General features: G+C 43.4%; 1 protein-coding gene across 1 annotated transcript; it reads left to right on the plus strand.

Moving 5' to 3' along the window:
- The first annotated feature begins 5,992 nt into the window (after positions 1-5,992).
- On the plus strand, positions 5,993-24,668 carry LOC147902541 (putative glutathione S-transferase DHAR1, cytosolic). The gene is made up of 6 exons (XM_087373584.1): positions 5,993-6,326; positions 7,337-7,427; positions 7,511-7,654; positions 18,339-18,456; positions 23,937-24,077; positions 24,349-24,668. Exons 1-6 carry the CDS (start codon positions 6,047-6,049, stop codon positions 24,430-24,432), a joined length of 858 nt encoding a protein of 285 aa, XP_087229710.1. The 5' UTR covers positions 5,993-6,046; the 3' UTR covers positions 24,433-24,668.
- The last annotated feature ends 611 nt before the right edge of the window (positions 24,669-25,279 follow it).

Consider the following 25,279-nt stretch of genomic DNA (forward strand, 5'->3'; position numbering starts at 1 on the left):
TGGTTCTCCACTTATGACAGTGGAAAGACAGGTTGTGTGCATCTTGGAAATGACTATGCATGTAACATAGTGGGAGTAGGTGACATAAAGTTTTCTTTTGCAAATGGGTCTGCATTTATTTTGAAACATGTGAGACATGTGCCTAAGTTGACCAAGAGTCTTATTTCAGTGGGTCAGCTAGATGATGCTGGTTTTCACACCACTTTTGGCTTTCAGAGTTGGAAAATTCAAAAGGGCTCTATGCTTTTGGCCAGGGGTGCCAAGTGTGGGACTTTGTATCCCTTACATGTATCAGGGGTAATTTGATCATGTTGTTGCAATAACCGAGCAACCAAGCACTTCTTTGTGGCATTGCAGGTTGGGGCACATGAGCCAGAATGGAATGAAACTCTTATGCCATTTGGGTTATGTACCGCAGTTGAGTTTCTCTGATTTTGAATTTTGTGAGCACTGTCTCTATGGGAAGTAGACTAAATCAGCCCATAAAAGAAGGGGAAAGAAAGAGTTTAAAAAGCTTGATTTGGTGCATTCAGACGTATGTGGTCCCATGCCTACACGGTCATTAGGCGGGGATGAATACTATGTGACATTCATTGATGATGCAACTAGGAAAGTATGGGCTTATGCTATAGCTTGGAAGAGTGATGTGTTCCAGGTATTTCAGAAATGGCTGGCATTGGTTGAGAATCAGTCAGGTAGAACGCTTAAATGCCTATAGATTGACAATGGTGGAGAGTATCTCTCTCATGACTTTCAGCATTTCTGTGATACACGTGGGATTAAGAGGGAGCTCACATCCCCTCGTACTCCAGAGCAAAATCCAGTTGTAGAAAAGATGAACCGTACCATTCAAGAAAGGTTGCAATGCATGCTTTCCAATCTCTTTCCAATGCAAGTATTTCTGGTGGTTTTTGGGCTGAGGCAATGAAGACTGCAGTGCATGTGATCAATAGATCACCTAGTAAGAGTTTGGATGGTGGTATTCTTGAAGAGGCATGGAGTGGCAAGAAGCCCTCCTACTCTCATTTGCATATATTTGGGTGTGAGGCATATGCACATGTGCCGAAAGAACTTCGAAAGAAGCTAGATCTTAAGTCTAAGAAATGCATCTTTCTGGGTTATGGTGAAAGTTGGAGAGATGGGCTATCATCTCTAGGATCCAGAAGCAAAGAAGATCATACGCAGCCATGATGTAGTTTTCAATGAGAAGAAGATGCATAAGGCACCCATGAGGGACGTGGAAATGAGGAGAATCATTTCCAGGATGTGAATCCACCTGCATATGTTGATAGACAGCAAGCTGTCCATGCACCAAATGTGCAAGAAATGGTACCACCAAGTACTCCCATAGGTATACAATCAAGAGTAGATGATGGATCATCTATTTGTGGAAATGATGAGCCAAATGTGGCTGATATGCAAGTGGGACAGCAAGCTGAAATGCCCTTGAGAAGATCATCTAGAGTGTCTAGACCACCTGATAGGTTTGTTCTAGGGGTAGACTATGTGATGCTTACTGATTGTGGGGAGCCTTCTTGCTACAGAGAGGCTATGATGCGCACGGATCAATGCAAGTGGGAGTATGCTATGCAATCAGAGATGAGTTCACTTATGAAGAATAAGACTTGGGACTTGGTTTCTTTGCCACATGGAAAGAAAGCATTGCCATGTAAATGGGTCTACAAAATGAAGGTCACAGGTGATGATGTGCCTAGGTACAAGGCCCGTTTGGTCGCTAAAGGGTTCAAGCAAGAGAGGGTGTGGACTTTGATGAGATACTCTCTAGTTGTGAAGATAACCAGACTTAGATGCATGCTTAGACTAGTGGCATCAGAGGATATGGAGCTTATGCAGATGGATGTCAAGACAGCTTTCTTGCATGGGGATTTGCATGAGGAAATTTACATGGTGCAGCCGGAAGGCTTTGAAGAAAAGGGCAAAGAGCATTTAGTTTGCAAGTTGAAGAAGAGTCTCTATGGTCTTAAGCAAGCGCCTAGAGAATGGTATCAAAAGTTTGATGCTTTCATTCGGTCCCAGGGTTTTAGGAGTGAAATTGATCACTGCCTCTACACTAAAAGGGCTAAGGATAATAGCCTAATAATATGTGGATGATATGCTATTGGCTAGCAAGAATACTTATGAGCTAGATGCATTAAAGGCCAAGTTGCATGAGGCCTTTGATATAAAGGATTTGGGACTTGCAGGTCATATTCTTGGTATGCGCATCACGCGTGATCGGAGTAGGAAACTCCTTTGGCTTTCACAAAAAGAGTATGTTACAAAAGTATTGCAGCGTTTCAATATGGAGGGGGGGAAGGCAGTGAGTACTCCATTGCTGCCATATGTGAAACTGAGTCATATAGATAGTCCCAAATTAGATGAGGAAAGGGCCATGATGGCCAAGGTTCCTTATGCATCAGCAGTTGGGAGTCTTATGTATGCTATGATAGCTATTAGACCAGACATTGCATTTGCAATGTGAGTTGTTAGCCAGTATATGGCTAATCCAGGAAAGAGGCATTGGGAGGCAGTTAAGTGCATCATGAGGTACATGAAGGGTACCAAGGAGATGTGCATCTGCTTTGGTAGAGGAGACATGCGTGTACTTGGGTACACATATTCAGACTATGCAGGGCATGTGGATAGTAGGAGATCCACTTCTGGTTATGTGTTCACCTTTGCAGGTGGTACAATGTCGTGGATGTCTCGCGCACAAAAGTGCGTTGCTTTGTCTACCACAGACGCTGAGTATGTTGCAGCCACAGAGGGTTGCAAGGAGGCTATATGGCTTGATCGGTTAGTGGGAGATTTGGGGATTCATATAGGTATACCGACATTGCATAGTGATTCCATGAATCTATTCAGTTAGCATGGAATCCGGTCTTTCATGCAAAGACCAAACACATTGAGGTCAGGTACCATTTCATCACGGAGGTACTTGAGGACAAGCACATAGAGCTTGTCAAGGTTCATACAGATGATAACCCTGCAGATATGCTGACGAAGAGTCTACCTAGTCAGCGGTTTGAGTATTATCGTGTATCGATGGGCATTGGATAGTATGCTCATTGGTTGTTCTCCCTTAAAGGCACATTGTCCTTTAAGTGGGAGGTTGTGGGGGTTAAAGGTCATCGTGCCTTTACCCCAGTTATGTACAATACTCAAACACATATATATAAATGAATGAAAAAGAAGATTAGGGTGTTCTGCACCCACCAAAACTTGTGTGGCTCTCTGTCTCTCTCTCTCTCTCTCTCTCCTTCTTCCGTTCTTGCTTCCATTGAGAGCACTCTCAGATAGATCAACCCAAGAACCCACCCCTTTGCCTTTACCCAGTTGGAGATGAAAAGTTAAATGTAGAAAATAGTAGCTCCTCTACTACATACTTTTCATTTTGCACTTATAATGGAGGAGGAATGGAGGCTCTTAAGGGGAGACTATCACTACAAAAAAAGGTGTTGTATAAAGGTGGGACAAAAGTGCCTCATTTAAACATTTTGAATGGTTGGTTTTATATCTTTTTTATACATGTCTTAAGAATTGAGAGCTAGGATTTAATCTTGACCTTGACCACATGATGCTATTTGCCACTCATCGCTTTTAGTGTACACTTTTTATTTGAGCTTGTTGATATCCTTCTTTTGCACTCACCAAGTACACTTTAGTTGGGTATAAAATGCATTTGCATAATTATGCATGGCTGTGTACATCGATAATTTATAAAGCATAAGCTTGAGGGTTGTATTAGGCATAAATGCATATGGTTTCTCTTGTATCCTTAACTCCTTAAGGCATAAAGGTTAAAGAATATGTTTTCAATTTAATGAATACAAATTTAAGTTTGGACTTATAGGACTCTTATCTTCCCGCTTTCAAAATGGGAACTACAATATATTGGCTATGTCATATATCTCACTTGAAGTGACACATGCATTTACATAAGAATCTTCTTATGGGCAATTTCGTGGACACTCAAACACTTCCAATAAGTGTGGTGGAAGTGGTGAGAGCATCATGAAAGGTGGGACACAAGGAAACCCAAAAGGGTAGGTGAGAAAAGGTGGGTTGGACTTTGAGAAAGGGCAAAAAGCGTCCCTAAATTTTGTTGATTATGTTCTTGATCACAACATGCCATCATGGACTATTGAGATGGTTGCTCCCTTTATGAAGATATGTCCTAAGATCATCAAAACTCTACTACCTCACATGTTGCAATCAAACTTGTCTTTTGCCTACGAATGTTTTTTTATTGATTTAGGAGATGCAACCATTGCCAAGTGTAGTAACTTGTGGTGTAATCCCAAGAATTGATATTCGCAATGCAATGCAAGGGAGCACACATAGGGAGTGTGGACTTGTTCATATAGGACCTTGAAGCCTTGGGTGATTGTGAGAATTTAAAAAGCCCTACAACAAGGTGGCATAGGTTATGCCAGAGAGGGATACATATGCCATGGAAAAAGGTAGGTATGCAAGTGAAGGAGCATGACATGCAAACATATGATCAATGAGGTTGGCTACCAATATGATGGGTGCTAGACGCATATGCATAAAAAATGGGCTAAAGCACCATGCGTAAAACATAGATTCAATCCTCAAATATCCTCATCCATGATAAGAGCTCATCCCCATGCACCAAGGATCCTCAAAACTTTTGAGGATTTTGAGCCAGATTTCTGTTAGTGAGCAAGTTCTCATGGACAAATCCGTCAAGTATCTCCCCTTTTTGTGGGAACAAGTACCCTTAGAGATTCATAGCCATTTGAGGGAGTTCCAAGGGGCAGCTTGAGGCACGCCTTCGCAATTAGAGAACCAGAGTCCTCCTCTTGTAAACCAAAAAAAGAAGCGCATTTGGTGCAACTTCTAGTGAGCGGGGGGAGTCCTACCTATCCATGGGGACTCTCCTCAATTCAATGTAGCATGTGCAGGAGATAGCGAGCACCTAATTATTGCTCGAGTTGGTGATGAGAGGATTTGGTCCATGGGGATCGTGGGAGAAGTTGGCAGAGCATGGTTGGCAAAATGGTTGCTTTGTTCTCGCGTGTTGAACTTGAAATTCCTAGCTTCTGTACAACCGAGCTTATTTTATAGAGAATTTGTGATGTTAGAGCACATTCCCATGTAGGGGAAACGCTCTATCATGAAATATAGGTCACTCGAATTTGGGTAGTCTCCTTGATATTTGCCTTAGCTTCAAGAGGTGAAATGGCCTCTATTAGAGGGCTTCATCATGTGATTGCTATAGTTGGAAGGCTAGCAAGAGGGCTGCTGAAGTTGACAGTGCTAGCATAGTATAGAGCATGACCCCTTGTGAGGTTACTAGGATTGGTGTAGCATATAAGTAAATGATGTGTCTTAGCTTGAGGATGTGGAAGCTTTTTGTCGGTGGCTTTCTCAGATCTGTTAGTGCATCTCCCTCATTGGGTGATGTGCAGCGCGAAATCAAGAGTTGCCTTTAATTCAGGCCTTGAGGAGGGCCAACACATTGGTGGAGTTGAGGCACGCTAGTGTGATTGTTGTTAGCATGTTTGAGTTTATGAAGAGAGCATTTGCATAGTGGGTCTTCTTTGGCATGTTTCCAGACATCGTAAATGGGTGATGGTGTTCAACACGTTTGGGCGGCCGAATAGTCTAACTACTGTCGTTAGACTCATTTGGCCATCTAGGTGTTGAAGGCAGCGAGCGAGCTACATGCAACCCTTCGTGTCCCCCCAATGCCGATCAAATGTCCAGCCCTCGTGCCAGGTTCGGAACAGCTCGCGTGTGGACTGGAACATGCCCCGAATTGCCCAAAACGAGCACCACATATCCTTGGAGTGCAGCAGATGAAGATGCACTGAAGCAGCAAGCATGGGACAAGCGTGGGCGTGAGGGGAAGAGCGTGGGAACAAGGAAGAGGGGAAGGGAAGCGAAGGGAAGGGAAGCTTCGGGAAGCTTCAGGAAGGAGAAAGGTAAGGATTTCGTGGGAAAGGGATAATTTACACCCACGAGCTTTAGGCAGGCTTCACAAAGCCCACAAAGGAGGCTTCATTCATTGTAGTACAAAATGATGATGAAGGTCTTGTCTACTGTTCTTGTAGTTGCCACCCCAGCTCCTCCTGCTCCTCCTCTCCTGTTTCCCCTTCGTCTTCGCCATCGCCATAGCCATAGCCATAGCCATCGCCTTCGCCTTCGCCTTCGCCTTCGCTTGCCTTCCTCCATAGCCGCCTTCTCCTCCTCTTCTCCTCCCCCTCCCCTCCCCCTTCCCTCCTCCATGGCTTCCCCTCCTGAACCCGTTGACATCCTCGTCAAAGCTGCCATCGGTCAGCCCGAGAAGATCGGTGACTGTACGTTCCTCCTTCTCAGTCCCTTCCTGTTTCCCGCTTTGCTTGCTTAGCTGCACCGTGTTCGTGATCGTGAGCTTTGGGGACTAAGACCTCCTGCGCCTCCCTTTTGGCGATGCCCGCATTTTTGCGTTCACTTGCTCTCGCATCCCCCCACGCTGCTGGTGCAATTCGTTTAGCTCTCACATGATTATGGCCAACAGTCCTCTGCCAAGCTGAATCATGTGCTTCGGCTCTGTCCCCCGGTTCGACGCACCTGATCATTCTTAGATCCCCTTGCGCCCTCCGGTTCCACTTTCATGTGAAAAGGAAAGTTTCTCATATCAGTCCATTGGATGTTTTTTCTGTGCAGCTTCGAAGCTTACTTCTTCTAGTGTTTTCAGGCTGTACACATTTGCCGTTATTACTGAACAGGCTTCTGCCTTAATATGGCGATCGTCGCCTTTTTCCATTACAAGCTAAAGGTTTCACAATCCATGCAACTTATGGTCTATGTATTACACTGGATAGATGGAACAGACATTTAGGAACAGCACCATGAAATGGTGGAACGGACCAAGGTTCTTTCGTACTGTGACGTGGTGTTGCGTTTGAGTCGTAGTGTAGTCAGTTGACATAAGGAATATTGGCGTCGCTAAGGTAGCTGTGGGAATCTGAATCTGCCCAGCGCCATGAATGTTACAAGCAATCCGAAGGGCGCAACGTCGCCTTCTAAAGGGCGTGTCTCTATCTGAGTCCTGTTTGAACAGGAAACATGATTAATGTCGTGGAAGATTTAGACCACTGTGCTTAGATTCTAGATATTCTCTAGAGTCCGACTTTAACTTACAGGTTGATCGTGTTTTATACATCATGCATATGTTATCATCTGCATTTGTGGCTTGCGGATAATTCCTTTTTTTGCATCTCTACTGGTTCAAATTGCACATTTACTCTTAGCGTTTTTGATTTTTTTTGGGTAGGGATGAAAAAGACAGTCTGAATCATGTATAGCTGTTCGATTGTCAATGCAGGCCCGTTTTCTCATAGGGTTCTTTTGACCCTTGAAGAGAAAGGTGTACCATACAATGTAAGACATGTTGATCTTACCAACAAGCCTGACTGGTACACCCCTTTGTATTTTTTAAGAGTTTCCATTTTCTGTAAGAATTTTTTTGTTTAATAATGATCACGTTTTGGGGTGGCAGGTTCTTGGAAATCAATCCTGAAGGTAAAGTACCAGTCATCAAACATGAAGGGAAATGGGTGCCAGATTCTGACGTTATCACTCAAATCCTTGAAGAGAAATATCCTGATCCCCCTCTGCAGACACCAGCTGAGAAAGCCACTGTGTATGTTATGTGATTTGCTTTTAGTCAAGTGATTTGATGTTTTACCTTGCATATGCAATTGTAGTTTACCTACTTAGGAATTGCTACAGCCACGTTCTGGTTTGTGAGTTCTACCCACGGAGAGAGTTTTCGCCCTTCAAAGCTCCTCTCACACCTTCTCTATCCTTGATCTTTTTCACAAACTTCAATGCACCATACACGGATGGCTGGGTAGTTTGAAGAGGTTGGGGGTTTGATACCATGTAGAATATAGGTTTGGAGAGTAAAACAAAGATGTGAAGGTTAACCTTCATTTCTCAAGAGACAAGTGCGTGCACTCACCAATTGGAAATGAGTAGATTAGCCTTCTTCTTTAGTGCTAGCCTTCGTCATGGCTGAGTCTGCCCTTCACCTCCGGAGTGCCGACAGAAACTCAGTACGAAGACTTTGTATAAATGGATGCGCAAGTATGTGTGGGTGTGTGGATTTGTATACGTGAGCATATTTTTATACTATGGTCTACACCCACTGTTGGGCGCTGATGATGTCAGTGGGGATGTCATAGTAGCTAGTCCCTGCTATGCATGATGGAGTTTATGGTTTTCAACCTTGTGAGTGACTATCATGAGATTGAAACTGCACTATGTTGTGTTTTTAAAGGATGAGTTTGGGAATGTTCCTGGATTCATCTAGGTATATGCTTCTGTAGTATTAGTGGACATGCAAATTTCACCTTGTGAAGTTTTCGTCCAAATTGCGGCTTGTTGGTATTGTGATAATTCTTTTAATCTTAAATGGTACGTTGCCCTATCAGCTAGATTTAGATTTAGATGCTCGTTAGGGAGAGACCAAAATGAAAACGTTTAGACTTCACAAGCAGTTGTAGCTTGATTGAAGAGATTTTGGATTACCTTTTGATTAGCCTTCTCCTTTAGTGCTAGCCTTCGTCATGGCTGAGTTTGCCCTTCACCTCTGGAGTGTCGATAGAAACTCAGTACGAAGACTTTGTGTAAATGGATGCTCAAGTATGTGTGGGTGTGTGGATTTGTATATGTGAGAGCATGTTTTTATACTATAGTCTGGGCGCTGATGACGTCAGTGGGGATGTCATAGTAGCTAGTCCCTGCTATGCATAATGGAGTTTATGGTTTTCAACCTTGTGAGTGACTATCATGAGATTGAAACTGCACTATGTTGTGTTTTTAAAGGATGAGTTTGGGAATGTTCTTGGATTCATCTAGGTATATGCTTCTGCCATATTAGCGGACATGCAAATTTCACCTTGTGAAGTTTTCGTCCAAGTTGCGGCCTGTTGGTATTGTGATAATTGTTTCTATCTTAAATGGTGCGTTGCCCTATCAGCGAGATTTAGATCTAGATGCTCGTTAGGGAGAGACTAAAATGAAAATGTTTAGACTTCACAAGCAGTTGTAGATTGATTGAAGAGATTTTGAACTACCTTTTGATTAGCCTTCTCCTTTAGTGCTAGCCTTCGTCATGGCTGAGTCTGCCCTTCACCTCCGGAGTGCCGACAGAAACTCAATACGAAGACTTTGTATAAATTGGATGCTCAAGTATGTGTGGGTGTGTGGATTTGTATATGTGAGAGCATATTTTTATACTATGGTCTACACCCACTGATGGGAGTTGATGACGTCAGTGGGGATGTCATAGTATTAAAGGATGAGTTCGGGAATGTTCTTGGATTCATGTTTATGCTTCTGCTGGTATTGTGATAATTGTTTCTATCTTAAATGGTGCGTTGCCCTATCAGCTAGATTTAGATTTAGATGCTCGTTAGGGAGAGACTAATATGAAAATGTTTAGACTTCACAAGCAGTTGTAGCTTGATTGAAGAGATTTTGGACTACCTTTTGATTAGCCTTCTCCTTTAGTGCTAGCCTTCGTCATGGCTGACTCTGCTCTTCACCTTCGGAGTGCTGACAGAAACCCAGTACGAAGACTTTGTATAAATGGATGCTCAAGTTATGTGTGGGTGTGTGGATTTGTATATGTGAGAGCATATTTTTATACTATGGTCTACACCCACTGTTGGGTGCTGATGACGTCAGTGGGGATGTCATAGTAGCTAGTCCCTGCTATGCATGATGGAGTTTATGGTTTTCAACCTTGTGAGTGACTATCATGAGATTGAAACTGCTCTATGTTGTGTTTTTAAAGGATGAGTTTGGGAATGTTCCTAGGTTCATCTAGGTATATAATCGCACTCACATTTGGTAAAATTGCTAACGATAAATTCAGCTTGGTGGAATTTATCAAACCTTATCCACTACAAAACATGATTGCTATTGATATAGATATGTCTTACTATTGATGTAGATATTAATTTATACCTTCGATGATGAAGGAATGTTTGCATTAGCATGTGCATGTAGGTAAGGATGTTGCAAAGGTCACCTCCCCATCTGTAAGCCCCCATATGAGGAGAGCATGGGGGGGATGAACTTAGGGTTTGAGTGTCTGTCACATGGGCATCTGATTAGATGTCATGTGGAGAAGAGCCCGAAGGAATCGAGTGATAAGATGGGGCTGCCACATGGACAGCATCTTGGCTGTCATGTGGGCAGCACATCTAGAGCTGTTGTGGGCAAGAATCAAAGAGATGAAGGGTACTTGGAGCTAGGATGGATCTGCAGCAGCAAAAGGCGAAGCAGTAGCCAGCACAAGGAACCCGGAATAAAAAGCGATCACATGGTGCTGACATCTACAGGGTCTACGCCTCTGTATGGAATTGGAAACGGGCCTGGCAGAGGTGCAGTTATGGCAGGATGTGCAGGCGCAGATGTGGAGCAGCAAATAGGACTGGTAGGGGGCAGTGGCATGCTTTATATAGGGCTGGGGCCTTGCCTAGATTGGAGGGCCAAAGGCCCTAGAAGTGTGGGGCCAAAAGCCCTGGGTTGTGAGCCCTTATAGGGCTGGACCAGCCACAGACTGGTTGGCCAGTTTGCTGCAGGCTGGTCGGTATTTTTACCAGACCTTGGGGCCCTATAAAAGGAGGTCCTTGAGACCTCACTTCTCATCACTTGGAGCAGCAGTTCAGGGAGGAGCAGGAGCAGCAGATCAGCCACTTGTGGGTCTCTATCCAGAAGGAGACAAGAGAGCTGTAGAGCTGCTGACCTAGCGCAGAGTGCTGCCCACCTAGGCTGGCGCAAAGACAGATAGGTGGAAGGGATTTGGACGGAAAGTCTACAGAGGCTTGAGGTGGAGCACGCGGGCTCGAGTCTAGAGATAGCTAGCAGATAGGAGGAGGACGTGGTGGTAAGATTAGAGGACCACATCATTGGTGGGACTCTGGATCTGTCTCTTTTGTATTGTGTTCATAGTTGTGGACGGAAATATATATTTTGGTGGTTTCTCTATCTGGTTGGTTCATTGTCTATCGATGAGTCTGCACATCTATTGAATGTACATAAGTAAAGAAGTTTGTGATTCCACACACCCACACCGCACACTATGTGAGCTCTTGGGCATTACTATAAGTCTTCCATTGCGTGGACCCTCTGTTGGGTAAATTCTAACATGGTATCAGAGCCTAAGTAGGAGGCTCACATGTGTGAAAGCCTGAAGGCAGGGACCTTGCTGAAGAACGACCTTGATTCAGAAGCTCTTGGTAATCGACTTCCATGACTAGAGGATTGTGCCCTAAGAAGGAGGGTGACTCAGGTGCAATCAGATGCATTCAGAATTCTGGTCTACTGAAATTGAGTTTGGTTGACTTTGCTGTGTGGTATAAATAGCAGAGATGTCGACTTCTACAGCCTCTTCAGCCCCTGCTTTCCCTTCCTCCGTTTTCAGTTTTCTCTCTTTCACTAACCCTAACTTTGGAGAGTTTGGAAACCTAGACAAGACTAATTCCTGATCTAGAAAGTGAAGAGGCGGAGTCATTTAGTGGCTCGGAAGTTGTAGAAGCTGACCACAGGAGAGGAGTCGAAGTTGGAGAACATGGTGGACAGGAAAAAGGAAATACTCATGGCAGTAGACAGAGAGGAGCTTGAAGCCTGGGAAGACAGAGATGTCCATGCCTTGGTAATAATCATAGGGACTACGGCGGACTCCGTGCTTCCGCATATCCAGCTGGTCGAGACGTGAGTAGAGACGTGGGCCATCCTGAAAGATCTGTATGAGACGGACGATACCTCCCGGATTTAGCTTCTTCAACATCAACTCTACAATCTTGATATGGAAGGAGATACGGTATATAGCCATTTGACGAAGGTCAAGGTGGTGAGAGATCAGTTGGCAGCAGTTGGTCAGCAGACAGACTCATGCCATTTGGCCTTGATGGTACTGAGGATACTGTCTCGGAGTTTCAAGAGCTTTGGTATGGCTGTGATAGCAGAACAGAGGACTAAACCTTTGACGTTTGAGGAGTTGGGTCCATTACGGCTACAGGGGGAAGCTTGGGAGAATCTCTACAACGAGGACAAAGACAAGGCGATGTTGGCGAAAGGATTCCGTTGGCAAAGGAAAGGGCAAGCCTAACGGTGGCAAGTCCAAGAAAGACGACTCTAACGACGAGGGGGCTTCAAAGAAAAAGCATAAGAAGAGGTATTTCTACTGTGATAGACCAGGACATTTTGCAAAGGATTGTAGAAGGAAAAAGGCGGATCTGAAAAACAAAAAGGAGTTTGACTCAGATTATGAGGGAGAGGCCAAAGCAGATGTGGTAAACAAAGAGTTGTTTCCGGTGAAATCACCGAGTATTACGGAGGTCAGATATTTATCTAGAAATCATAGTGAGGATGTATGACATAGAGATGTGGGTCGACGAGGAGTCAGATTCCTTTGTGAAGGTGAAGGACAGCATGGAGCGCTTGGTACCTTCCAGGTGTGTGGCCGTTGACATTGACACGAGAGTGGATTCCATGGAAGGCCTTAGGGTCTCATGGTCAGCAGATGGCTGCTGGAGTTCAGAAGGGGACAGTACAAGACTACACAAGTGCTTGGTGGGTGCCTCAATGAGAGTTTGCTTTCAGAGTGAACATTCAGGCAGTACAACAGTCTGCTATGTATTTGATATTCTGCATTTAAGCCTTCACAGCATGCTGTGGAGAGACTTTGCTCTTCATTTGTCTCAGGTGATATGAGATTGGAAGGAACTGGCCTTCTTCGAAGGCAGAAGGGGAAGTATTGGTGCTTCTTCAAATTTCGGATGCAGATTGCTAGAAGGTGATGGACAAAGAGTACGGAAGCCAGAAGAGTATCTGCTTGAGAACTTAGTGAGAGTCCATGGTCCAGGTTATTTGGAAATATTCATTGGTTGCAGACCTTGCCAAAGGAAGGATGGGTTGAAACAGAGCCTCAGAGCATGGTGCTTGGAAGACTCTAGGTTGTTCACTCATTATGAGGGGGACGATTGGAAGATCACGACGGTTGGATTGCGTGAGTTTGAAGGCGGGAACGCGACTGAAGGAGGTGGTGTTAGATGGTGCTACCAAAGATGGACTTGTGTACCAGGATGGTGTGTGGAGGCGGATCCAGACCTGGTGGAGCAAGAGCCACTGGATGAAAAGCGAGGAAAAGATTGACACCGAAAGGTTCCAGAGAACTACGATGAGAGAGTTACTGGAGCATCGTCATCGACGTGTTGGCATTGGGTCGAGATGTGTTGGTGAGAGGGGGTGTTGTAAAGGTGACCTCCCCATTTGTAAGCCCCCATATGAGGAGAGTAGGGGGGGGGGGGGGGGGGGGGGTCAACCTAGGGTTTGAGTGTTTGTCACATGGGCATTTGATTGGATGTCATGTGGACAAGAGCTAGAAGGAAGTGAGTGATAAGATGGGGCTGCCACATGGATAGCATCTTGGCTGTCATGTGGGCAGCACATCTAGAGCTGTTGTGGGCAAGAATCAAAGAGATGGAGGGTACCCGGAGCTAGGATGGAATCTGTAGCAGCAAAAGGCGAAGCAGTAGCCAGCACAAGAAACGTGGAATAAAAAGCAATCACAGGGCGTACGGTTCTGTACGGAACTGGAAAAGGGCCTGCCAGAGGAGCAATCACAGGGTGTACGATTCTGTACGGAACTAGAAACGGGCCTGGCAGAGGCGCAGCTATGGCAGAATGTGCAGACGCAGATGTGGAGCAGCAAATAGGGCTGCTAGGGAGCAGTGGCTTGCTTTATATAGGGCTGGCCCTTGCCTAGATTGGAGGGCCAAAGGCCCTAGAAGTGTGGGGCCAAGAGCCCTGGGTTGTGAGCCCTTATAGGGCTGGACCAGCCACAGACTGGTCGGCCAGTCTGCTGCAGGCTGGTCGGTATTTTTACCAGCCCTTGGGGCCCTATAAAAGGAGTTCCTTGAGGCCTCACTTCTCATCACTTGGAGCAACAGTTCAAGGAGCAAAAGGAGCAGCAAATCAGCCACTTGTGGGTCTCTATGCAGAAGGAGACAAGAGAGTTGTAGAGCTGCAAACCTAGCTCAGAGTGCTGCCCACCTAGGCTGGTGCAAAGATAGCAAGGTGGAAGGGATCTGGACGGAAAGTCTACAGAAGCTCGGGGTGGAGCACGCGGGCTCGAGTCTAGAGATAGCCATCAAATAGGAGAAGGACCTTGTGGTAAGAACAGAGGACCACATCATTGGTGGGACTCTGGATCTATCTCTTTTGTATTGTGTCCATAGTTGTGGACGGAAATATATATTTTGGTGGTTTCTCTACCTGGTTTGTTCATTGTCTATTGATGAGTCTGTACATTTATTGAATGCACATAAGTAAAGAAGTTTGTGATTCCACACACCCACACCGCACACTGTGTGAGCTCTTGGGCATTACTATAAGTTTTCCGTTGCGTGTACCCTTTGTTGGGTAAATTCTAATAGAGGAAGGGCATTTAGTAAGTCTCAACATTGGATCTTTAGAATATAAGGCTGCAAAGATGTTGGCACGGATGTGTAGTAGACGTTGGCTTGCTTTTAAATGTACTTTAACCGATTGAAACCAACGTCTATATGCGTATATGATTATTTAGATCGTGTCTACGTCACAACACACCCAAGAAAACCTAGATGGCAGCTTATGCATAAGTGTAACCTTTTTCACTAAGTTCTTATTTTTTGAAGATTTGGAACAATGTTGCTTTGAAACTATAAGTTTTTGTTAATTGCTCAAAGCAAAGTAACCATCTTTCTATAGAAAACGAAACTCTGCCTCGAAAATTGCATAGGAATTTAGTCATTTCTTATAGCACAAAAGTTCCAATAACTTTGTTTTTATTTGTAAAAAGTTTTTGAGAGATGTGAACTCTGCTGCTTACTCTTACGTCCCTACCTTAATTTCTGAAAAAGATCCGATCTCAAAACACCAAAGTTTTTGCAAGTCTTCTGGGTTTGTTTGCAATCCAAATATCCCTTTTCTTGGAGCTACTTGGAAGTTTCACAAACTCCAAAAAAGCCAAGATTTATTGCAACTTGGATGACTTTGATAAATATCTCTAAATGGCTAAGCTACTGCTTCAACGCCATGTTGCCCAATGTCCATGAACTTTGGAGGGACTTATGAAAGGATACAGATGACCCCTTGCACTCAAGATGGATTTTAAATGACTCTGTAGAAAAGAGGGTAGGGGGAGATTTGGAGAAAGATGATAGACTAGCAGAAGGGGGAGAGAGATACGGGAAGAAGGGAGGAGAAGGGGAAGGATAGAGAGGAGAATGAGAGGGAGTAGGGAAGAGAGATAGAGAGAGAGAGCATAGGCAGGAAGGAGGGAGGGAGAGTAGAAAAAATTAGATGTCACATAAAAATGTCCTTGTACATGAGGATGGTAATTATACAGTACCTCCTTAGCCCTCTATCTTGCAAACACCCCAAATACTAATTATCCTACCCCCCACTAATGTGACTAACTTTTGGCCTTCATTACAACCATCCCTCCTTTAAAAAAATAAAATTGTCCTCAAAATTATAGGTGATGGGCTCTCTACTGTAAAGAGGGCATATGCCATCATGCATACCACCAGGGTCAGAAGGAAATGTAATATATGCATGTGCCTTTGGGTGTTTTGGCACCTCTAGGGTCATCGCTATCCCCATGTTTTTTGTTCTGCACACCACATTTGGTTTGTTGTTCACTTTTCTCCACATGTAAAGCATTGATTGCTTCGCCATATACCCTCAATGGTAGTGTCCATGAGCGCTTCAATGAGTTGTCTTTGCATTGCATCTCTAGTTATGTTGTCCTTGCCAAATGTCAAGAACTGAAAATCATCCTCATTATAGCTGCTGTATTTGGACTCAAACAGCTCCATAAGCTTCTTCAATACCCCAACATGCAATGGATCTAGAATTCTGACAACACAGAGCTCCAATATTTGGATGCTTGTAGCATACATGTCTTTCGGACGGCTTCTAGGTGCATCTAGCCTGTGAACAGCCAAAAAATTTGAGTGACGAATTAGGCCTGCTAGGAGTCATGTAGGCATGGTCCCATAAACTTTCCTTGTCGTTGGAGACACCAAAGGCCAACCCCCAGACGACACGATAATCAAACACATTTATTGAACCTATTTGGGTAGACCAAGGAGGGGCATTGGATGAAATAACAAATTGCCGGATCTTGCTTGATCTCCATTTGCTTCGGGGTGAAAAGGGTTAGCTGTCCATGTTGTTGTGGTAGTAAGAAAACACAAACATGCACGGAGAACAAAGGCTATCATCCATGTGCAACCCAAAGTGCATGTGTTGACCCATAGTCTTGCGTATGCATGCTAGATCGATTGCATCTGAGCATCATTGAGCAAGTCGTCCACATAGGACAGTTAGTACAGCTTTAACCGCAGACTTTTAGGACTGTTAGGACAGTGTCTTAGGCCAACCTAACGCAGCCTTTACCCTTAGCACTAACCTAACCTAGAGCCAAACTAACTAAGCCTAATTGACGAAACCTATCCTAACCCAATCTACTAGCCTAATCCAATTTACTAACTAAACCTAACCAGCCTAACTTGACCTATAGGACTAACTTTAGTGGAGAACCCTAGTTAGGACCTTAGACGTTAGTCTAAGGTGGGAGAAAGTGGCGTTGCGATGGCACGGACATAGATTAGAAGATGGGTGATGGCATTGGAGAGAATGTGCGACGGCGATTGGCGTTGGAGAGGCGCATCGGTTTGGGGGCGAATTGGGCACGGAGCCAAGTTTCCTCATGTTGCATAGATCAAGATGCACAAAATGAGATGCACAGGTCGATTGGCTAGGTCCGGATGCACGTAACATGTCGGGATGGCATAGGTCGATTGGCAAGGTCGGGATGCACGTAGCAAACGACGGGAAAATCACACGTTGATTGGCTCCACGGGCTTCACGTAGCAGGCAAAGTTTTCAAAAAGCTAGTGGTTGAAGTTTTCAAGCTGAGATTTGGCAAAGATAGATGCAAAGTGAAGTTGAGAAAACAGCTTTATGCTTTGACTTTTTGTGGCTAAATAATAAAGATCATGACAATGGTTCTAAAAAAGAAAAGATAACACAAAGGTAGTAAGTGTTGAAGATGTTTTCTCTTGGATAGATTTTCGTTTAGATAATCTTTACATCACAATAGGTGATTGTTTGTTTCAATAAATTATTGGAGTCCCCATGGGCATTGATTGTGCCGTCTCTTTAGCAAACTTTTATCTTTTCACTTATGAATTTGAGTTTGTGCAACGTCTTATTTCTATCAATACTTGCCGTATCATTTTACATAAGCTTAGCCAAGTTAGGCATTTTACAGATGATTAATTTGTACGAGATGTTCCTGACTTTCAGGACTTTATGTACAAAGACGCTTGTCCTTTTGGAGAAGGAATCTATTCTCGTGACTCTTGTGAATTGAACTGCACTTCAAGAGGGGATTCTTGTGTTTCCTTTGATTTTAGACTCTCTCAATCTACCATAGGATTAGAGGTTGATATATACGATAAACATGAACAACTTGAATATAGTGGTTTACACATTATAAAAATGCCTCACATTGACTCAAAACATTTTTGATTTGGCTAAATATGGAGTCATTTCTTCCCAATTCCTAGATTTTCTTGCCTTTGTACAACTAAGGAGTCTTCTATCACTCAATGTAGTAATTTGATCACTTTACTTTCCACAAGAGGTATAATCCAAGGAAAATAATGAAAAAATTACGCTGAATCTTAAATATGAAGTCTTTTATCTATGGTGTATCGGCCTTAGGTATGTTTAGAATGATTGAACATAAGCTGAAAACAAAAAGCGGGGGAGCTGAATAGCCCATTTTTCTTTTAGCTTCAAAAGAGAGTTTGATTGAGTATGCTTGTGCCTTCTAAGTTAGGAACATAAGCTGAAAACAAAAAGCGGGGGAGCTGAATAGCCCATTTTTGTTTTAGCTTCAAAAGAGAGTTTGATTGAGTATGCTTGTGCCTTCTAAGTTAGGAATGTAATCTTGCCTGTTTGTTGGAAGCGATACATAAGGGTCCATTTAGCTTTTGATTTTATGTTTTAAGAGAGAGAGAGAGAGAGATTTTATTCCTGTTTAATTTTATTATTATTATTATTATCATTTTGAAGATTTTGTTTCTCAACTTGCTTGTTTATTTTTGCTTAGTTACCTTCTTCCTTTCTTCTTTATTTCTTGTTTTCTTTCTCTTTTGTTTATTTGACGTAGGAATGCTTGGGCACATTACCAAACATGATTCATTCAAGTATTGACCATGCTATATGTACTGCTCGAGTGTTCATGTTTGCAGGGGATCAAAAATATTCCCTAGCTTTGTGAAATTTTTGAAGAGTAAGGATCCCAATGATGGTGCTGAAGAAGCACTAGTTGCCGAACTCAAAGCACTAAATGATCATTTGAAGGAACATGTAAGTGAATTTTACTTGAAATTTGAAAGTTGTATCCTCTTATTGAGAGTTTTTAAGCAAAATTTAGAATGAATTTGACGTATTTTAGTAAGCATTGGGTTTGCCCAAGAGACTTCGCGGGTCTTTAGAAACCCAGTATAGCTGCTTATGCTTGGGCATTGATGAGGACATAAGTGTTGCTTTGCTTGCTAAGCATGTCTTCCTTTTGTTCTTCAAAAAGTTTTTGTTACCTCTTTTTTCTTCTCTTTCGTTTTCTCTTTTATTTACTGTGTAGATTTTTGGACTTTAGAACAACAAAAATTTAAATTTGTGTGATTGGATATATTCTAGTCTTACAAAGGTATATGAATTTGACTTTTGTGTCAGACCATTGATATTCTTGAGTAAGTGCTATTGTGTGGCGAACATGTGTGTCCACAATATGCGGAAGAATTCATATGCTTATTTGGATGCTCAAGTATGTTTGGGTGTGTGGATTTGTATGTGTGAGAGCATACTTTTATACTATGGTCTACACTTATTGTTGGGCACTGATGACATCAGTGGGGATGTCATACTAGCTAGTCCTGACTCCCTACTATGCGTGATGGAGTTTATGGTTTTCAATCTTATGAGTGACTATCAAGTATGTTTGGGTGTGTGGATTTGTATGTGTGAGCATATTTTTGTATTTTGTATGTGTGAGCATATTTTATGTTTGGGTGTGTGGATTTGTATGTGGGAGCATATTTTTTTCCTGTGAGCTAGATTTAGATGCTGGTTTGGGAGAGACTAAACTGAAATTGTTTAGACTTCACAAGCAGTTGTAGCTTGAATGAGTGAGATTTTGGACTACTTTATCATTTACCTTCTCCTTTAGTGCTAGCCTTCGTCATGGCTGAGTCTACCCTTCACCTCCGGAGTGCCGACAGAAACTCAGTACAAAGACTTTGTATAAATGGATGCTCAAGTATGTGTGGGTGTGTGGATTTGTATGTGTGAGAGCTTAATTTTATACTAAGGTCTAAACCGACTGTTGGGCACTGATGACGTCAGTGGGGATGTCATAGTAGCTAGTCCCTGCTATGCGTGATGGAGTTTATGGTTTTCAGTCTTATGAGTGACTTATCATGAGATTGCAACTGCACTATGTTTTGTTTGTGGACATGAAGTCATGCAAGTATTATTTTGTATGTATGTGCGTGCATGTGTGTGTGCACGTGTTCAATTGATCTGTTGGTTCTGATCTGGTGGGTGTGTGAGGTTGAGTTAGTTTGGCCGGGGCTGTGGTATTGTGTTTGCGATGTAGTTAATCATCTTTAAGTCCTTGAGGGTCTGCATATGATCTGATGGGACCTTGGGACCTTTAGATACGGGGCCTGGATACTGGAATTTTTTTGTTGCCTTGTAGTTACATTCATTAATAGAGATGCACATGTAGTCTATTTCTTGTAAGGAGTTCTTTGTGTGTGTGCGCGCGTGTGCGTGTGTGTGGCCATGTAGCTCCCTAGACTGCTCAGGGATTGCTGCAGACTAAACCCTTCCGCCCCCCCTAGGGGCTCTTTTGTTGGGCTGGAAACCCTAGGGACTAGATCTATGGACTGCCTGACCACCGTCTGTCAGCCAACCAGAACAGGGCTGATTGGCCCTAATTCTAGACTCTTTACAGACTTCTGACTGCGGTGTGCGGGATTGTTGAGGAGGCATCTCCTGCTGCTGGTGCCGTTTCGTGCCCATTTAAGGACCTCACCAGGCAGCATACCTGTCCTAATCCAGGGCCTATGCCAGCGGTAACTGCTGGATTGGTAGCGTAATTGGCTGCCCTAAAATAAACCTATAAAGGATGTGTGGTTACTGCTGCGCGTGGCAGCCCTTTGCTCAGCCCTAGTGGCAGCCCTTCTCTGTTCCTCTCTCGACTATAGTGCTACATGTGTAAGCCCCTAGTCGTCTTGATTTGGGGCTCAAGTGGGGCATTGAAGTTGATATTCCAATGCCGCTTTCAATAACACACCGTAGTTCGATACCCACTTTGTTGAAGGGAAGCTTTATCAGCTCCCATGTAGAAGCTCTCAGTTCTTCAAGTTGAAGATGGTGCCATCAGCAGGTCCATGAAAACACACCTCTAGTACCTTCAGGACCTGCTCTGCATCATACACGAACAAGATTAAGTCTGCAACCAACTAGCACCACTGTCAGTGGTACTGCCCGTCCAAGTCACGAGCTCGCCAGATACCCTAGCACCAACAGGTCCATTCAATTGTTCCCCTTAGACCTGGGAACAGACCAGATATGCTAGGTACCAATCATCCTAGGCCTGTTTAACTCATTCAGCCTCCAGCTGCATTCACAATCTCTATCCCCGGAACTGTATTGTAAGAACCTTGTGGCTGCTCCACATAGATCTCCCCTAACTCAGGTTCGAAGCTTGAGAACCAGCAATGTTCCTTGTACCCCTCATGATCTTTGGCTTCTTTAACCAAGTCACCATCCCTGCTCACCATCGTGGCCTTTGATGTTTTTGGTCTTTGCCATTCTATGCTCTCAAAAGAGTTTTTATGAAAGAGTTTAAACGGGCTAGCTTCAGAGGAAGCCCCCCCTGCTTCCGTCAGACCTCGAATAACGAATGGGTTGTACCTTCCTTGGGATGGGGGGCCCCCGTCCGCCACTTTCTTCTCTATACATCCTTTCAAACAGTTCTGATTCTGAATAAAGTGAATTTTGTCGAAACCGTTTCGTCCAGCAGTATTGCTGCTGCCCTTTCTCGTACAGTTGGAAGCTCTGACAGTCGTCCTGATATCATTGAGAGTGCCTCAGCAATCCTGTCACTTTTTTTGCCATCAAAGCAAGTCAGTTACCTCCCTGACCTTGCCTCTTTTCATAAAAGTTTTCGTTTACCTCTTTTTTCTTCTCTTTCATTTTCCCTCTTATTTTCTGTGTAGATTTTTGGTCTTTAGAACAACAAAAATTCTAAATTTTTATGATTGGACTTATTCTAGTCTTACAAAGGTATATATCAGTGACTTCCTGACCTTGCCTCTACGTCTAGAACAGCCTCTTCTTAAACCTCTGGGTATTCTGCCTCACATTCCATTAGAAGTTTGTTCTCTCTATTGTACTATAAAAAATTTAACTTGTAAGATTGGATGTATTCTAGTCTTATCATGTGCTTTCCATCACCTTCACAAAAGGCTCTGAATCCTCTGATCACTGTTGTCGGGCATGCGTGCAGGTGAACTTATCCAAACTCTTCCTTTTTGAGCTCCGATAAATTTGATCCAGATTCGGCTCCCCTTTTTCTAATCAGCCTTCTTCCTTATGCTGATCCCAACACTAGCATTTCCTCTTTTTGTTACTCTCATTGTCTGAAGAGTTGGCATCCCCCAAAGACTCTTTCGTGTTCTGCTTAGCCTTGCCGGGTTTGGCTTTTACCCTTTTTGCTAGAAGTGATAAATGTCTTCTTGGTGTCAACACCTTTATCCTGCAACTTAATCCTTGCTTCTTACCTCCTCAAATCTGAGAGGTGTAATCATCATCCCATTGACGTTATGTGGAGGCTTGCTGGTGAATAGCGTGGCAAGCTGATTATTGTCGACTTTTGGCCAACCACCACAAGTTGATCTTTGAGAAACTTCACCTGGACCAAATGGTCATTGACTGGTCTCCCTTTACATGTCCCTCTCTCAGCTACGTCATGAATAGCTGATTCCGAGCAGTAGCTATCTGTGCTGCATTGTTGGTACCGCACAGATCAAGGTCTTCCAAGCCTCACAACTGGTCTCCGCCAATTGAATGTGCAGAAGCACTGAATTTGCAGTCATCCTGATATCATTGAGAGTGCCTCAGCATGCTTGAGCACCCAATCTTTGATGTCATTTGGAATCGAAGGTCCTACCTTTCTTGCTGCATCCTTTTTGTCCTTGGACTTGGTCTTGATGCCTTCAGTAATATCCCAGAGCGCTCTTGCCACCATGTGACTCCTTGGCTTTATCTTCTACATTGGCCAATTGCTACCATCTAGCATCCTCTTCACTCCAAAGTTGGGGATAGGCATAGGAGAACCCATGGGTGCCTCTGTGAATTCCCTGAAATGTTTGTCAACACATACCTTTGCACTCATTGCAAGCCTTTGCTTGATTCGAAGCACACTTGACTGAATCTGAGTTGCTCTCCTATCTTTCAGCAAGAGCCTACGCCTCCAGCCGTATGGGCTTTACGAAGGTACCATGTTGGGAAACCACCTACACTTGACTCTTTTTCAGATATGTAGGTAGATCAATGCAATGATGTTGCAATCACCAACTATTAACACAAGTAATCTATTGTGGAAGATAAGCAAGGATACTACAATCAATTATCTCATCACTATGTGCGTACAAGTAGATAGCAGCATTTTGCAACTAGGAGGGAGAAAACTGAAGTCCAGCCAATGTATTATATAAATAGATGTGAAGATCCAAGCTCAAAACCTACATAAAACTGTACAGCACCTCCCTCCTAGGCTTTAGTAGCTGCTCATGGACGAGCTCGTATCTTCTGCTCCCTCCTATGCAGTCACATGTCTCCTACAATGTGTAGGTCTGCATCATGTAATGCCCTAGGACGCTCAGGTAGCCTTTCAAAACATGAGTTTACCGTCATTGGGTGATGTGCAGTCACACAGGTGGGGTCATGGAACATAACCTTGCTATTACTGGAAAAACATACAGAATTGTCTGTCTTTCCCACCTCTTTTATGCAAGCTGGCAACAATCTGCTTGACTCTGGTATTGTTTAGAAGGAAGGGATTTGAAGCTCTTAAGGGATAGTGTCAAGCTTTTCCAAATCAACAGAGGTGCAATGCATTCGATTCCCTTGAAGTTGGCTCTTTTTAATGTTGACCAGTTGCGTTGCGAAGTTGATGAAATTTCTTTCCCTTGCCCTCTGTCCTCTTTTCTCTTCTCTTCCTCTTCTTTTTTGTGAAAATGAACTTCACCCAATTCAGGGCGTCAGCATGATTGAGTACATTTGTCCATCTCCCATTTGAACATATCAGCCTTGCGCTTGAGCACACCTAATAATTTTTGTGATTGTCAATTTGAGTTCAAGCATAAATTTCATGTTGGGTGAAGAAAAGACTCCCTTTGCCCAACTTTAGTTGGTGTTTGACTCGTCGCGAAAGTCCTAATTATGAGAGTCTCTGTCTTTGTTGCTGGTGGAGACCTGACTGATCTGCAAGCTGACTGATCTGCACCCTTGTGTATGGGAAATAAGCATATGCATATGTGTGCATGTGTGAAGATCTTATGTTTATGCACTGATTTAGGTGTGCCTTCTGTGCTACCGGAGTAGATGCTGATATCATGTCAGCTTGTCCCTGCCATGCAGGATTTAGAGTTGGTTTGTACCTTGTATGACCAAATTCTCTGCTTCGATTAAAGATTGAGATGCGCTCAGATTAAAGTAAAATCTTGCTTTTCTAACTGCTGCAAGCCAATTGTAACTTTGCTCTACTCTGACTGCAGGGACCTTTTATAAATGGTGACAAGGTATCAGCTGCAGATTTGAGCTTGGCTCCGAAGTTGTTGCATCTGCAAGTAGCTCTAGGGCATTATAAGAATTGGTCAATACCTGATGATCTTACATACCTAAAAAGTTATATCGAGGTACTGCTTAACTATTTCTTTACCCTGTGGTTGTAGTTGGTAATACACTTGGCAAATTCTTTTGAAGAATGGTGAAGGTAATTCCGAAAATGAGGAGGATTTGAACTTAGATTGTATTTGTTATCTTGTGTTTGATGTAAGATTTTTCTACAAGTGTTACGAGACCTTGCTTTGGGAGGAACGTTAAGATGTGTGGCAAATCTAAGGCTTTCCAAGATGCCCCTGTTTAATTGTAGTGCAATCAGACATTAACCTTCTGTTGTTTGTACAGGCACTGCATGCTCGAGAATCTTTTGTAAAGACCAAGCCTGCCGAGGAACATGTAGTTGCTGGCTGGCAGAAACATGTTTCCTGAAGTGGGATAATCATATGTCTTGACAGGATAATATTTTTTCTACAGCTTTGTCCTGAAGTACAGATGCTGCTTTGGCAGTATGATTGTAAAGGAGTGCACAGATGTTGGACTTGAGTTTTTCGAAAGTTTAGCTACAGTGAAGCAGATGTCTACAGCACTAGTCATACAAGCTGCCAAATTTGGTAGTAATTTTGACATTATTTGAAGTATATTAAATATAGCTTTACTTTGGATCATCTATGCACCATGCTGTTGCAAGGAAATACTTGTACAGCTGACTTAGTGTGCTCATGATACATGATCTGCATAATTTATGGGAAAAGTATAGTGGATATATTCTGAAATGTACTTCTATTGTCCTCTGGTCTGCTCCATGTATCTTACTCGTGCCAATTTAGAGAAAAGGCTAGTACATCACAGCCTAAAGAGAGTCAACAAAGAAAGGTGCTATTATAGTTTGATAAGGTGATAATCCAAAACGGGTTACATGAGGATAGCCATCTTGTCCACATCCTCCTCATCTAGCGGTACCCCTCGAATAGTGATTTATTTAGGTACTCTTGAATGGCGATTTATTTAATCAACCTCCCAAATAGAAGGGAAGAGTCTTGGCAAATCTTGACCAATAAGAGGCCTACAACCCCCAAGGTACATGGGGGATTACCCAATCCAATTCTGGAGAAACAACAATTAGTATGCGAGTGCCAAAAGAAATTTGACATCTCAAGGGGTAAACCAGATAACACCATCTACCCATACACCACATATCCAATCGGGCCTCCCAACACTTCAATCCACGTGAGAAGATCGACGAAGAAGGTGCATTGAGTGCATCAGCAGGAGGGTC

Source organism: Dipteris shenzhenensis, chromosome 4, assembly GCF_047967505.1.
Source record: "Dipteris shenzhenensis isolate YYH24624 ecotype China chromosome 4, Dip_SZ_1.0, whole genome shotgun sequence".
Classification (NCBI taxonomy): Eukaryota; Viridiplantae; Streptophyta; class Polypodiopsida; order Gleicheniales; family Dipteridaceae; genus Dipteris; species Dipteris shenzhenensis.

What these genes read in the sequence shown, in the direction of transcription:
- LOC147902541 (XM_087373584.1), top strand. Translation starts at nt 6,047, where the DNA reads ATGATGATGAAGGTCTTGTCTACTGTTCTTGTAGTTGCCACCCCAGCT. An exon ending in CCAGCTGAGAAAGCCACTGT is followed by an intron (nt 7,655 to 18,338) that starts GTATGTTATGTG and finishes TCATGTTTGCAG; the next exon opens with GGGATCAAAAATATTCCCTA. An exon ending in ACCTAAAAAGTTATATCGAG is followed by an intron (nt 24,078 to 24,348) that starts GTACTGCTTAAC and finishes TTGTTTGTACAG; the next exon opens with GCACTGCATGCTCGAGAATC.